Raw genomic sequence first — 14,718 nt, 5'->3', positions numbered from 1 at the left:
CCAGCTGGCCAGGGTCTCTCTTGGGTAAGTGCAGCTCTGGGGACACAGGCTGGCGTGGGGAGGGAGGGCTCAGCAGCCAATGCCCCGAGATGGCCAGGGAATCTGACCCTGGCTGGGGGAGCTGAGCCCTTGAAGATCTGGCCCACAGAGTCGACGATCACACTTTGTACCATTCACTAGGTGGCCGCCCACGACTGGTCTTATTGTGCCCATTTCACAGAGAGGAAAAGGGAGGCCCAGGGTGGGCAGGCGCTGAGCGACCTGAACCTGCCCCGTGAGTCAGTGGCGGAGATGGGAACAGGACTATCCGGAGCCGTGCCCCAGCCCTGGGTCCTGCTGCCCCAGATACATGCCCCGGCTCCGGCAGCAGGCTGGGTTTGGGGTGGGACAGCCGCCCCGCCCCCTATACTGCTCTCAGACCCCCGCATGGCCTGGGGACGGTGCCACATTCCCAGGAGTTTGGGCTGGAATAGTCGCAGGGGCCTGGCAGGGGCCTGAAGGGGGGGAGGAGTGTCCCCCAAGAGAGGGCCCAGCCGGCCAGTGGGGAGGGGCGCAACTTCTAAGCCAATGTAAAGGCAGCATTAATCTGGCTGGCCCAATGCAGGCAGGAGCTTGGCATGTTTCACCTGTATGCAGCTCTGCCGGTGCCCCCCAATTCCGACGCCCAGCCCCTGCTGCCCCACCCTTGGGCTCCCCTCCCCCAGCTCTGCCAGTGCCCCCCAATCCCGACCCACAGCCCCCTGCTACCCCAGCCCCAGATCTGCCGGTGCCCCCAATCCCACCTCACAGCCCCCTGCTACCCCAGCCCTGGGCCCCCCTCCCCTAGCTCTGCCGGTGCCTCTGGGGCAGAGAGCTCAGAGGGCAGAGCTGGGATTGTAGGACCCTCTGTGCCTTGGTGCCAAGGAAGCTAGAAGCCAGGCCTGGCTGAGTGCCAGTCACTGAGGTGCCCCGCAGGTCCCCATGATGCTGGTCTGGGTGCAAGCCCAGCCTGGCACTGCCCTTTGGCACCAGAGGCAGGTCCCTTTCCCCCAGGGTTGGGGGGGATGCACAGCGCCCAATCCTGCCTCCTTTGCACGCTGCTTCTCGCTCCTGCTCTCCTCGGAAAGGGTGGGCCCTGAGGAGCGGCAGCTGGGGGCTGCAGTTGATGGGGGTGCTGTGGGGTTTAGGGCTCCCGCTGCAGGGAGGAAGCGGGGGGAGTCTCATTAGTGCCCCATGCAGCTCACTGTGGTTCTGGTCCCCACCTCACCCGCCCGGCCAGACCCCGGCGTCAGGCCCACGGAGCCGTGAGCAGGGGCGGCCTTCCTGCCACGTGGGTGGGGGGTGTCTCAGAGGGGCCGGGGAGTCAGGCGGCCCCCGCAGGATGTGCAGCGAGCACGTGGCCCCTACCTGGAGGAGGAGTCTCTCGTCCCCAATGATGGCAGCTTTGTTCCAGTCGATGACCTCGGAGAAGGGCAGCTCCCAGCCGTTGCTCAGCAGCACGGGGATGCAGGCGGCCTGCGAAGGGGGGACAGGGCGGGGTGAGCCAGGCAGGGGTGTGCGTCCGTCTGTCCGTCCAGCAGCGGGCGCACACAGCAGCCGGGCCAGACGGCGCCACGTTTTGCTGGACGCCACGTGGCTGGGCACCGGGGCGGGGGAGCAGCACGGGGTGTCGGGCAGAGGAGGAGGCCTGGCACGGGGCCTGGCTTACCTGGAGAGCTTCAAGGAAACGGAAGAACCCCAAGCGCCGGCCCCACGGCACCAGGCAGAAGCTGGAGTTTTGCATCAGTTCCTGGGAATCGTACCTGCGGGGCGGGGAGACAGGAGTCAGGCGCCAGCTGGAGCTGAGCCCACACGCTGGGGTTTGACGAGCTCGGCCGGTCCCAGCTGGCGTGACTCAGGCAGGGCTCCACGTCCTCGTGTTGCCCCCCCAACCCAGAGCCCTCGCACGCTGCCCCTGAACCCAGAGCCCTGGCACGCTGCTCCCCGAACCCAGAGCCCTCGCACATTGTCCCTGAACCCAGAGTCCTCGCACGCTGCCCCCCCAACCCAGAGCCCTCGCACGCTGCCCCTGAACCCAGAGCCCTGGCACGCTGCTCCCCGAACCCAGAGCCCTCGCACATTGTCCCTGAACCCAGAGTCCTCGCACGCTGCCCCCCCAACCCAGAGCCCTCGCACGCTGCCCCTGAACCCAGAGCCCTCGCACGCTGCCCCCCCAACCCAGAGCCCTCGCACGCTGCCCCTGAACCCAGAGTCCTTGCACGCTGCCCCCCCAACCCAGAGCCCTGGCACGCTGCCCCCAACCCAGAGCCTTTGCACACTGTCCCTGAACCCAGAGCCCTGGCACGCTGCCCCCAACCCAGAGCCCTCGCACGCTGCCCCCAACCCAGAGCCCTGGCACGCTGCTCCCCGAACCCAGAGCCCTCGCACATTGTCCCTGAACCCAGAGTCCTCACACGCTGCCCCCCCAACCCAGAGCCCTTGCACGCTGCCCCTGAACCCAGAGTCCTTGCACGCTGCCCCCCCAACCCAGAGCCCTGGCACGCTGCCCCCAACCCAGAGCCTTTGCACACTGTCCCTGAACCCAGAGCCCTGGCACGCTGCCCCCAACCCAGAGCCCTGGCACGCTGCCCCCCAACCCAGAGCCCTCGCACGCTGCCCCTGAACCCAGAGCCCTCACACGCTGCCCCTGAACCCAGAGCCCTCGCACACTGTCCCTGAACCCAGAGCCCTCGCACGCTGCCCCTGAACCCAGAGCCCTCGCACGCTGCCCTCCCAACCCAGAGCCCTCGCACGCTGCCCCCTGAACCCAGAGCCCTCGCACACTGCCCCTGAACCCAGAGCCCTCACACGCTGCCCCCTGAACCCAGAGTTCTTGCACGCTGCCACCCTGCCCTGAGCAAAACACCTGCCCCCTGGAGCCCAGCTCCTCTTACTCCCCAGCCCCACGCAGTGGAGGGGCCATGGGGCCCTGGAGACAGTCCAGGTCTGTTTCTCAACCCTGTCGGGGGAGTTCAACTTGCTTTGCTCCTTTCACCATCAACAAGCAGGGGGGCCGGGGCCCAGCCCTTTACACCTGTGACCCCACAGCCGATGGGTGGGAGAGGCCAGCCAGCCGAGTCAGGCGTTTGGGGCATGACGTCACCAACACGAGGGAAGTGGGGGCCGGAGGTTCCAGGGGACTGGGCTGCAGCTGAGCTAAAGAAGTAACTCCCATCAGCTGGCAGCAATAGTGGGCTGTTACCTCCTACTTGAGCCAGCCCCTAGGTTAGGGTACAACATGCACTGGGCAAGTGCGTTACTCTGAGACCTCATCCAAATTCCTCCCAGCAATGGCAATAACAAGCTGCTTCTCTCTTGGGCCCAGCCCGAGGGAGCGGAGGCGGGAGTCACAGAATGAAGTCCCCTGGCCTGTGTGCCATGCTGGAGGTCAGATGGTTCTCAGCCTTCCCAGACTCCTGTCCCCCTTTCAGGAGGCTGATTTGTCTTGTTTACCCCAAGTTTCACCTCACTTAAAAACAACTTGCTCACAAAATCAGACATACAAATACAAAAGTGTCCCAGCCCACTAGAGCTGACAAATTGCTGACTTCCTCATTTGTCTGTAGAACTTTTAGTTTGTCCTGACTTCCCTAGCGCTTTTTATGTAGCCTACTGTAAAGCTAGGCAAATCTCCAGGTGAGTTGATGTGCCCCTGGACGAGCTCTGTGTGTCCTAGGGGTCCACGTACCCGAGTTGAGAACAGCTGGTCTGGATGATCCTTAAACCCGTCTTGCCTCAAACTCAGTGACAGATTTGGCCTGTGTTTTACGGAGCCCCCTGCAGAGGCTTCCCAGGTCCTCTCAGCAAGTCTGCAAAGCCTTGTGTTAGCAACACACGATGCAGCCAGGGCAATTTAGATTCCCCCACCCCATTTATTGTATGCTAAAGAATATGGGCTCCCAGCACCAATGACACCCTTACTGGCTCAGCAGGGCAGTAGCCCAGGGACTAAAGCCCCTCTGTTCCCATTTGCAGAGACCTGACCCTCGTGGGCAGCCTCCGCACTCTGGGCCCCCCCGTAATTCAGCCTTAAGTGGGTGTAAGCAGTGTCAGGATGAGCTCCACCCTGACATCTGGTGGTGAGGTGTGGCAAGTTGTGGAAAAGAACTTCAGGGGCAGATCTCATTTGCATAGGCACACCCACCACGCCTAGAATGAGACCATAGCTGCCCAAATGGTCACTTTGGCTGCTGTGGGATCCCCAGTGTCTCTGTTATTGGGGCAGGAAGAATAAATTGTTATTACCCTGATTATGGGAACTGTGCTTGGAACTGTACGTGGCCTTTTGTTACGATGGAGGGATTCACCATCATCTAAGTAGCACTCGCTAGGCAAGGGTCATGGGTTCCAAAACTCTCTGAATTGAGAGGGGCTGGGGACAAGTATTAATACTTGGTGGCATGGGCCCCTTGGTGAGGGCGTTACATGCTGATTGCACTTCCTCCTCTCTCCACTGTGGAATATCAGAGCTAATTTTGATTTCATTAGAAGTCTAGTTATAGGCTGCTGAGCTCACTTTGGGCTGACAGTGCCCCAGCACTGGGGCTCCCCTACTATAAGCTGAATTCACCTAAGAGCTGAAATCACTGAGTGTTGTGTTAAGTAGTGAGGGAGCCTGAAGATATGTTGTGGAGCAGTTTGCGGGAGGGCTGGTGAAGCAGTTCGACGTGGAGCAGTGTGTGGATGGCAGGAGCTGCTTGTGGGCCGTGGAGCTGAGTGAAGGAGTTCGTGGGGCGGCTGGCGGAGCGGAGCGCAGCTGAGCGAAGGAGTTCGTGGGGCGGCTGGTGGAGCGGAGCGCAGCTGAGCGAAGGAGTTCGTGGGGCGGCTGGTGGAGCGGAGTGCCGCTGCGCGAAGGAGTTTTGTGGGGCGGCTGGCGGAGCGGAGCGCAGCTAAGCGAAGGAGTTCGTGGGGCGGCTGGCGGAGCGGAGCGCAGCTGAGCGAAGGAGTTCGTGGGGCGGCTGGCGGAGCGGAGCGCAGCTAAGCGAAGGAGTTCGTGGGGCGGCTGGCGGAGCGGAGCGCAGCTGAGCGAAGGAGTTCGTGGGGCGGCTGGCGGAGCGGAGCAGAGCGCCGCTATGGAGCTATGGGGCGGTCAGCTTCAGATCACGTAAGGTGCCTCTTACCCCCGTCCCATTTCCACCCAGGTTGGGAGGTAAAGCTCCGCCGATAAACTTTCGAACTCTGGGGCTGCCCTGACCAGGGACAGAGACTTTTGGGGCATTGGACTTTTGGGGTTGCTGGACTCAAGAACCAAAGGGAAAAGGGCATGCCCCAGTTTGCCTGGGGTGGGGTTGTTTTTGCTCATGGGTTGTGTTATGAATCCTGTTGGTGGTGTTTCCCCAGCATAATGCCACATTGTTTCTCTCTGTTATTAAAAGACTTTTGCTACACTCAGACTCTGTGTTTGCGAGAGGGGAAGTATTGCCTCTTGGAGGCGCCCAGCGGGGGTGGTATATATTTGTCCCAGGTCACTGGGTGGGGGCTCGAGCCGGTTTGCATTGTGTTATTGGAATGGAACCCCTAGATATTGAACCCGGCCCTTGTTGCTGCCAACTCTGACGGGCAGAAGGGTTACATGGGCTAGAAACATCCCTGGGAATTGAGAGCCCAACTCCACCGCTGCCCGCGGGCTGCTTTTCTCCAGGCCCACGAGAGAGGCAGCCGAGTCAGTGAGAGACGGCCCAGGCTAACTTAACAGCGACTCCCCAATCCCATCGGATAGAGGAGGGTTTCCATTGGCAGTGGGGCGATGCTCAGACAAGAGTCATCTCCCAGGCAGGGCCAGTGAGAGAGGGAGCAGGCAGGAGGGTGCAGCTTTGCTAGCCAGGCCACCAACCACCAGGTGATTGTCTCGGGGTCCCGGGACCTCCTCCTCCCGGGGTTTGACAGGGCCAGGCTCATCTAATCATGTTTCCAAGGCACTTTAGGATCTTCTGCCCCCCTCAAAACCCTCGCCCAACACTTCCGCAGTTTGGCCCACATTGGCCTCACCATGACTCTTCGACCATCCCTGTGAAGGTCATCACCGAACAGGTCACTGACTCCATTTGAGGCTAACTGATTTATTTGGGCATAAGCTTTCGTGGGTAAAAAACCCACTTCTTCAGCTGCATCTGAAGAAGTGGGTTTTTTACCCACGAAACCTTATGCCCATATAAATCTGTTAGTCTTTAAGGTGCCTCTGGACTCCGTGTTGTTTTTGTGGATACAGACTAACATGGCTACCCCCTAATACTTGACTCCATTTCGTACCATTCACACATCAGTCAGACACAAGTTACGGGGCGCAGCACGCATGTAACCGGGTTAGCACCTCTGGCCTGTGCTATCCAGGCCGTCAGACCGGAGGATCTAAGGATCCTTTCTGGCCTTTCACTCCAGGAAAGGGTAATGATGATCAAACAGGATGAGCAGCATCCGACTTGAGTCCACCAGAGCTGCATGGCTTTCCCGCAGTCCCCCGAGTCCCGGTGGTTTTGCAGGCAGGAGGCACCCATGTAATAAATAAATGAATGTTGATGAAAATTCCCCGCGCTTCTGACAGAATTATTAAAACCAGCCTGAAGGCTGAATGGGCTGTCACTCACGGGGATGCTGCTGCTTGTCGCTGATATGTCAGCGGCCGCACCGTTACCCTTAGACATGCTCCCTCCAGCAGAGATGCTGACGTGACACTTTAATAGGCTGGCATGGACGTGCAGCACATCTCCACGCGCTCGTTGGCATTCGCCGCGCGCCCGTGTTCTCCATCCTTCCCCGGCGAGCCAGGGTGTTTTTCTTTTCGACTAAAGGGGATTATGTAAATGGGCATGCAAAGCAGCTGGGGCTGCAGGCGCCCGGGGAGATGCCAGCACAGGGCTTAGTTGGGAAGGTCTGTGGGTCCCTGGGCTCAAGATCAGAGGAGGGGTGATGGTCCTGGCTCTAGGATCAGCTGCCTGTCAGAAATCGACTGGAGTTCCCGCCCCACATTTGGGGCCCCATCCGTAAGGACTCTCTTCCGGAGTCATCAGCAGAGATCGAACCCAAGACTGTCAGCACAGGCCCACACCTCTCACCCTGGCACCCCCCATAGGGCGGGCCTGCCCCCTTGCCACACTGTCCCCCAGGGCTGGGACCGCAACCCTCACCTTGCAGCCCCCCGTATGGGGCAGGCGCTTACCCCTCGCCCTGCCACCCCAGCCAGCATGGGCCCAGGGAACATGCCCACGACTGGCGGCTGGCCTGTGCTCTGGAAGGGAGTGCTGGCCCACCTTCTCTGCGGAGAGGAGGCTGTGTAGCCGGGATGGCCTCCACCTCAGCAGAAGGGGGATCAACCTCCCAGGGGCAGACTGGCCAGGGTAGTCAGGAGGGGGTGAAAAGAGAGAATAAATGAGCACGCAGCACAGAAACCGAGAGGGTGAGAAGAAAATCAATCAAGGAACCAAAAGGACCTGCAGCGAAGACATTTGCGGATTGCCTCCATCCCACGGTTAGGAGCCTGGGAACAGACAAGAGGACCTGGCGTTGATCACTTACGCCACTCGTTGGTATCACTGAAACCTGAATGTTGAAATCAATGGTTATGACCCACTCAGGGCAAGAGGAGAGGGGCACTGTACGTCACAAATAGCGTTCCCTGTTTCCAAGTCACTGTTAACTCAGGTCACAAGCTTCCGGGGCGGTGAACTGGGGCTCACGCCCAGATCTGGAGCGCCAGGCCTGCCTGCCGGCTCAACGGGGAACGAACTCTCGGGAGCAACAGGCAACAGGCCGTGAACATGGACAAGCAGCCGGAGACGCCGGGGCAGACGACGGGAATGGAAATCCCCAGGCCAAGCGCTGGAAGCCACAGTCTGCGTGATCCCTCTAGCCTCATAAGCACGGCCAGGGGGTTCAGACCAAAGGTCCATCTAGCCCAGTGTCCTGTCTGCCGACAGCGGCCAGTGCCGGGTGCCCCAGCAGGAATGAACAGACCAGGGAACCATGGAGTGATCCCTCCCACCGTTAGGGGGATTGATTTATTTCGCAGTCAGGAGTGACAGAAGGTGGGAGGGGCACCAGCACTCGAACCGTGGCCCTGCCCCTACCCCACCCCTTTCCCCCAAGGCCTGGCCCCCATGCCGCCCCTTCCCCTGAGGCCCCGCCCCCTTGCTCCTCCCCTTCCCTTCCCCCCTGCCGCGCGCCCTTACGGACCCCAGCTGTTCCGGAGCCCCTGGTTGCAGGAGCCCGGGGGGCTCTAGTCCGGGATCAGCAGCCTTTGGTGCTGCACAGACACATGGAATAAGAGGCAGTGTGATGCGCCACAGGTCATGCAGCGGGTCGGAAGCAGGTCCCAAGCAGCCTGACCCCCCCATGCTCTAACCACTACCCACAGCTGCCCTCTGATGCAATGAGCACTAACCCGGCCGTCCCAAGAGGGTCCAATGCCACTGAACTTTGAACCCGGAGTCTCTCCCCAGTGCCGTAGTGTAAATATGAACCCTGGGAAGGGGAGCGCTCCCATTCCTCCGCGGTGCGGAAAGCCTCCATCCATCCGGGCCGTGGCCCTGAGCCACCGCAGAAGAGATCGATGGTCCAAGTGCCCCCCACCCGCCCACCCCGTGGACACCAGGTGCTCGCTCTGCGTTCAGCCGAACTGCGCAGGGCTTGTGGGCAGGACCTCGGCTGTTTAAAGGGACGGAGCCCTGATGTCTAAGCTGCTCTCCCCCCTCAACAGAATAGATCCAGCCCCTCGGTGCAGGTGGAGTCTGGGGCACTGTCCAATTCGGCTGCTGGAACCCTGACTCGCCTTTCTGGGGGTGGGGAGGGAGAAAGGCCTAGTCATGGTTAAAATACAGGGAGCCAGGAGTAGAGCTCTATTCCTGGCTCTGCTACTGAGCCACATACCCGCTGTGCCTCAGTTTCCCCATCTGTAGATGAGGCTAAAGCTGACCTGCTTCCCAAGGGGCGAGGGCCTCCTTCCAGCTGCCCCCCCAACCCATCATCTCCCAAGTGGGGAAAGCATTTGGAGAACCTCAGGCTGATGGGGCTAACAAAGGGCAGAGGATGGAGTTAACAAGTTCTCGGTGGGGGTTACACGTTGGAACCCCTGAGGGGTTCTGAATTCAGCGGGGGGAGGGCGTGAGCCCCGCTGCCCTGGCTAAATTCCTTCGGATCTTGCCAGTCTTTCACTCTGTCCAGGCAGCTTCAGTTGCAAACAGGATCCATCTACCCTCCCTGTCCGACTCTTTACATGGCAGCCTCTTTCACAGGCACTGCGCCCCGCTCCAGAGGCGGCTGCATGTCCGTGGCGGGCAGCCGTCTGGGCCGTCCGCAGAGCGCTTCGGGACCCCTGAGAGGAGGGCAGTCATTGACTTCCGGCTAGGGCAGAGATAGGGAGCAGCTGAAGGCCGGTCACAGGACAGAGACATAGCGGAGGGCCTCTGTGTATTTCTGGGGCCCCCATCGCTGCAGCATGTGAGCGCCCCACCAGCATGAATGAACCTGGCCTCACAGCACCCGGGCAGCAGGGAAATATTCCCCCCTTCAGCCACAGAGGGGAGCCGGGGGCCCAGAGAGACTGACCGCTGCGCCAGGGTCACACAGAGTGGGGGGCTGGGCCCTCCTGATTCCCAGCCCAGTGCCCTGCCCGCACCGATCCCCGCTGCCAAGAATCCTTGGGAATGGCCTGGCCCTAAGGACACCCCCTGGGCAGCAGCTGGCCCATGAATTAAATACGACCCCCCCACCAGGCCGATCAGCAGGTAGCCGCACGGCTCGGGGCGTGGGCAGCCTCAGGAGAGCAGGAGGGAGCGGCCCCTGCCAGGTGCTGGAGGTCGCCATGCTGGTGGCGGCGTGTTTTCCCAGGGGGGGAGGGGGGGTTGCCATTGTATTGCCTTTAGGACGAGCTCTAGAACACTGTCCCCCCACCCTTAACGTTCCCAACCCCTCCCCTCGGACGGTCAGCCACATCCTGTGTCCCTTTGTCCCCAGTTCTCCTGCTGGGAGGCCGTGCTGCGGTGAACAGCTGCTGCGTTCCACCCCAGAGGTGGCCGCATCACAGGAGCAGGGTCTAGCGCTTTCCGGGCAGGTTGGGCCCCTGTGGGACAAAATGTGCCGTGGACCCCCGGGCTGGGATTTCAAAGGGCTGTCGGGGAGCCGGCTGCCTGACTCCGACTGAACAGCAGAGAGATCCAAGCCCCTGCCCCCTTTCCCCCCCCGGCTCTATGAGTAGATTAACGCCTGCCTCCTACGGGGAGACATCCCTGGCATGAGCCCCCTGGGCACCCCGCTAGGGCCAGGAGTGAACGGGGCAGCTGAGCGAGGAGCCCAGCATTTAGGGCGGATTAGTTAATTGTCGTGCTGCTTGGTGTTAATTACCCAAGGTCCAGGGCGTTTTAGGCTGTCAGAGGGATACTGGAGGGGAAAGGCTGTACAGTAGTGATGACAGCTGGCGGAGCGCGGGACAGTGACAGATCACAGCGCTGGCTCGCCTCGCTGCCGGACCCCCACAGGCTGGAGCAGCCCGGGTCCGAAGCGAAGGTGGCTTCCAGGCTCTCCTAACGCGCTTCAATGTATTTACGTCGCCGTTTGTCTTCTTTGTGCCCATGTTACTGCATTCCAACCCCTGCCCAACCCTGTCAGAGTCCCACCCCCTTCTTCCCAGGGGCAGGCACCAGCTACAATGGCTGGCAACAGCCCGAACCAAGGCTCTGGTCAACCCAGCCACGCGGTCCGGGCCCACCTTCCAACACAGGGCTCTGTCCGACCACAGTCCGCAAGCAGGGCCCGATTAACACAGGGGCTTTAGGAGCTGCAGCCTAGGGCCTCGGGCTAAGGGGGTCCCGCAAAAATAAATCCATAATTATATACGATCCAGTGGTCACCAACCCGCCGATCGTGATCGACTGGTCGACCCTGGAGCCTCTGTCAGTCGATCGCAATCTCTGGGCTGCTAAAAGCCCATCGGCGCAGCAGGGCTCAGGCAGGCTGCCTGCATGCCGTGGCCCCACGCTGCTCCTGGAAGTGGCCGGCTGTGGGGATGGAGCTTGCAAGCGCAGACAGTGCACGGAGACACGCTGCCCCACTCTTTAAAGGGCGCCAGAAAAGTGCCAGCAGCCGGCCAGTTCCAGGAGCAGCATGGGGCTATGGCAGGAAGGCAGGCAGCCTGCCTGAACTCTGCTGCGCCGGGAGCCACCTGTGGTAAGCGCCTCCCGGCCGGAGCCTGCACCTTGCTCTCAGCCAGTTAAGGGGCTCCGGGGGACATCAGCAAGGCAATAACTAGGCCTGATTAGAAGGGAAGAAGAAAAGGCCCTAGACCCACCTGCCCCAGCCCCAGTAACGGAGCCAGCATCCCCCGTGTGGCTCTAATTAGCACCTGAAATACTCTTCCGGCTTTTCAGAGCAAGCTGTGAATTAGCCGCAAGGGGCAGGCAGAGAATCTCCCCCTCCTGTTGCGGGCCGGACGTCGGCTTGACTCAGGCGGGAGCAGTGGGAGGCCAAAGCCAGCTTTCTCTGGGCAGCCCCCGACTTTCCCATCTCTCCCGGGGGGGTGGCCGCACCCCACGATTCCAAACCAGCCTAGAAGTGCCGTTGAAAGCCCCTTTCCTCTGAGCCCCAATCTCACCTCTAAGCGGATTAGCTGGCAAGCGGCTCCCGCTACCCACCTGTTTTTTGCCTGTGTAACAAGTAAACAAATTAGTTACATTTTCGACTATCTCATTAGGCCCGTTTATGCCACGAAGCATGAACAGCGCATCAATCCATTAAGTCATTAAAAGGCAACAGGCAATTTAAAAGTGTATTATCATTGTACTGGGACTACTTCTGGCAACAGCTGCCGCTGAACCAGAGACCCTATTAAGCAGGGGTGAGTGTAGGGAACATATGTGCAATGAATTATCCCGTGTAAAAGGAGCTGGACAGTGGGGAAAGGTGCAGGGTGTGTGTGTTAAACACCATGACAGTGGAGTTTGCAGCCCTCTTGGAAAGACTGGGACTGTTTGGTGTGGGGCTGAGACACGATGGAGAGCTACAAATTAATGAATGGCGTAGAGCGGGCAACTCCGGCGCTCCGGTTCAGCCTCTCATAATGAAAGAACAAGGGCATGTGCTGAGAAAGGCAGCAAAACAGGATCAACAGAAATCCACACAATGCACGCATAGCCTCTGGAACTCCCTGCCACAAGACAGGGTCGCGGCCAGGAATCCAGCACAATTTGGGAAAGGACTGGACTGTGGCAAAGGAGAACATCTGGAGTTCCAGCAGAAAGGATTTAAGCAAACCAAAGCTAACTTGTTTGGAAGGGAGACACATCTTCGTGCTTCCAGACACAGGGTTTCCTTTGACTGCCGGGGCATTGCCCCTGGGGGAGGCTGACTGCAGGGTTTTCACATCTTCCCTGTAAGATGAACCCCCGAGTAGCTGCACCCCACAATCCCCCAGCAAAGAGCAGAGAAATTATCATCCCAGATCAGACCCTTGGCCCACCGACTGCAGCCTCCTGGCCAATGCGAGACTCTGCAGAGGAAGATGTGATTTGGGTCTGCGGCAGGAGCTGCGTCCACACTGCTGGAGGACAGGGCTTGGAGCGGAGTCCCAGCAGGACTCGGGCTCTGACCCGTGCCCCTAGCAGGGGCCGAGGACCCAGGCTGACCAAGTCAGACTCATTGGTGCGTGGATGGAAGGGACGCCTGGGCTCCAATGTGAGCCAGAACCCGGGCTGAGAGTGCAGTGTAGACGTATCCTTAGCGGGGCTGAGAGCTGTAGATTAGACACAGGGCATCCCTCTCTCTCCCTTTCCCTGTCTGTATCTCTCTCTCTCACCCTTCCCACCCCGTCCAAGAACCGTCGGCTCCAGGCTGTGCTCGAACAGGCTGATTGCCTAAAGCTCCCTACCCAGCCCCACAAGAAGAACAAAGGAGAGTGAGACAAGGGGCAGAGCAGCTCGCAATGATCAGAAACGCCTGCCCAGCCTCTGCCCTGAGCTCCCATGGACCTGTCTGGGGATGGTGCAGAGCCCAGCCCATGCTCCAGCTAGCATGACCCGCTGCTCGAGTGTGTGTCACTTTCCTATCCTGGGGTGTCTCCACAGAGGCCTTGTCTTCGCTTGGATTTAACACGACCAACTCATGGGAAGAAACCATCGTTTTTCTTAGTGGGGAACCTATGGCGGATACCAGCCTACTACTGCTGCCCGTGAACGGGGTTACTCCTTCAGCTGAAGTGACAGAGGTTGGCGCTGTTGTGCTCCAAGTCCTGTGTTGAAGGCCTGTTAATGGTCCATGGGAGGGATTGCTACTCCAGTATCTCTGAGCCCTGCCAAACTCTCTCCCTACTGCGTCCCCGGGTATTTATGCTGGGCACAGCACTGGGTATCTGCCCTCCTCACATGCGAGCCCTAACCCTCCAATGACTCCTCAGCACAGTAAGGGCCGTACAGGGTGACACTCCACCCCAAAAGCAGCTCTCTCAACTTCCACCACTGTTTGCAGGGGCAGCCCAGAGGCAGGGCTATGCCCCATGGACTGACTCTGGGGAGGAGACATAGTGCTAGGTGGAACAAACACCAACTGTGGTTCTGCTGGTTGTGTAACATGATAGTTAAGGGTGTCACAGCCCCCTCTCGTGGCTAGTCCACTATCGGATAATAGTCTACTACTGCTACCAGCTAAAGGAGTCACTCTTGTAGGCCTGGCGGAGGTCTGTGCCGCGGGGTTGGAGATCCTGCTGACAAACCATTGCCCCAAACGCAGAGATGCTGCTGTGTTAAGGCAGCCTTGAAAAACCCTCCCAGGTGAGAGCCTCTGTTCCGATGGGAAATTAATATCCATCTGGCTTTCCATCGCCAGCTCCGGGGAAAGGGCAGGCAAGGACACTTTGTCCTGGGCCTGGCACATTTTCACGCTAGTTTTGCAAGGCTGCTCTGTCCGGCCATGCACTGCTGCCCCCGGCTGGACAGACTCAGACCTGCTCACGTACCTGGAGGATTGGCAGGATTCAATTTCTATCGGGGAATGTCAGGACACATGGATTTCCCCCCACATCCACAAACCCACGGCAAAAGATTTCCATCAACACTCATTGAGATGTACAGAGGCAACGTAAGGAAGGGCTGCTGGAGCACTTAGGAGCGTTTGCCCTACGCACATGTACTTGGTCTGGTTTGATATGGGACGTTGGCAGTTTGCGTTTTAACTGCTAGGAAGCTTTGATTTTTGGAATCTCGACATCTACTGTCATTAAATAATAAAATCCACAGTTCTGCCAACCTGTGAAACTAAACAGCTATAGAACCAAACCGACCCGCAACACCAGCCATCAGAACTGCAACAAAATAAACGGCGAATTCTGTTCCCCCGACATCTGTGAGCTCGCCCCTCGCCCCGTGGTGGCTGGAGGCGGCTCTGAGAAAGACCTACCACCACTGACTCAGTAGCTAAAGGCAATTCTCTCCCGGTCTCTCCTGGTGAAATCCCGTGTTGCTCAGCACAGAGGAGCAAAGATTTCTTCCATCCCGCCACTCCCTAGGCATGGATTCCAACCTGCCACGCCCTTCCCTGGCCTGCCCAGCGGCAGTTCTCCCTTCCTGGCAGCTCTGCATCCTACATGAGTCCCTCTCTGCCTCAGTTTCCCCACGGCAAACATGCACATGCCCTTCCCGCTGTGCTGGCCCATGGGGCTGCTTTCTTCTGAGTTCTGCCCCTGCACAGAGACACCAGTCTTCAGCCTGTCCGAGGGGCAGT

General features: G+C 59.6%; 1 protein-coding gene across 1 annotated transcript in view; it reads right to left on the bottom strand.

Annotated features, from left to right (window-relative positions):
- LOC140908271 (exostosin-1) overlaps positions 1-14,718 on the bottom strand; it is a 182,412-nt gene that overhangs the window by 13,468 nt on the left and 154,226 nt on the right. The window contains exons 2-3 of the mRNA XM_073335225.2: positions 1,688-1,781; positions 1,387-1,494 (exon numbers count right to left, since the gene is read on the bottom strand). Coding sequence (XP_073191326.2) covers positions 1,387-1,494; positions 1,688-1,781 — 202 coding nt within the window. The remainder of the gene's footprint in view (positions 1-1,386; positions 1,495-1,687; positions 1,782-14,718) is intronic.

Source organism: Lepidochelys kempii, chromosome 3, assembly GCF_965140285.1.
Source record: "Lepidochelys kempii isolate rLepKem1 chromosome 3, rLepKem1.hap1, whole genome shotgun sequence".
NCBI lineage: Eukaryota > Metazoa > Chordata > Testudines > Cheloniidae > Lepidochelys > Lepidochelys kempii.
The sequence above is the reverse complement of the archived record's forward strand: the minus strand, read 5'-3'. Positions and strand labels throughout refer to the sequence as shown.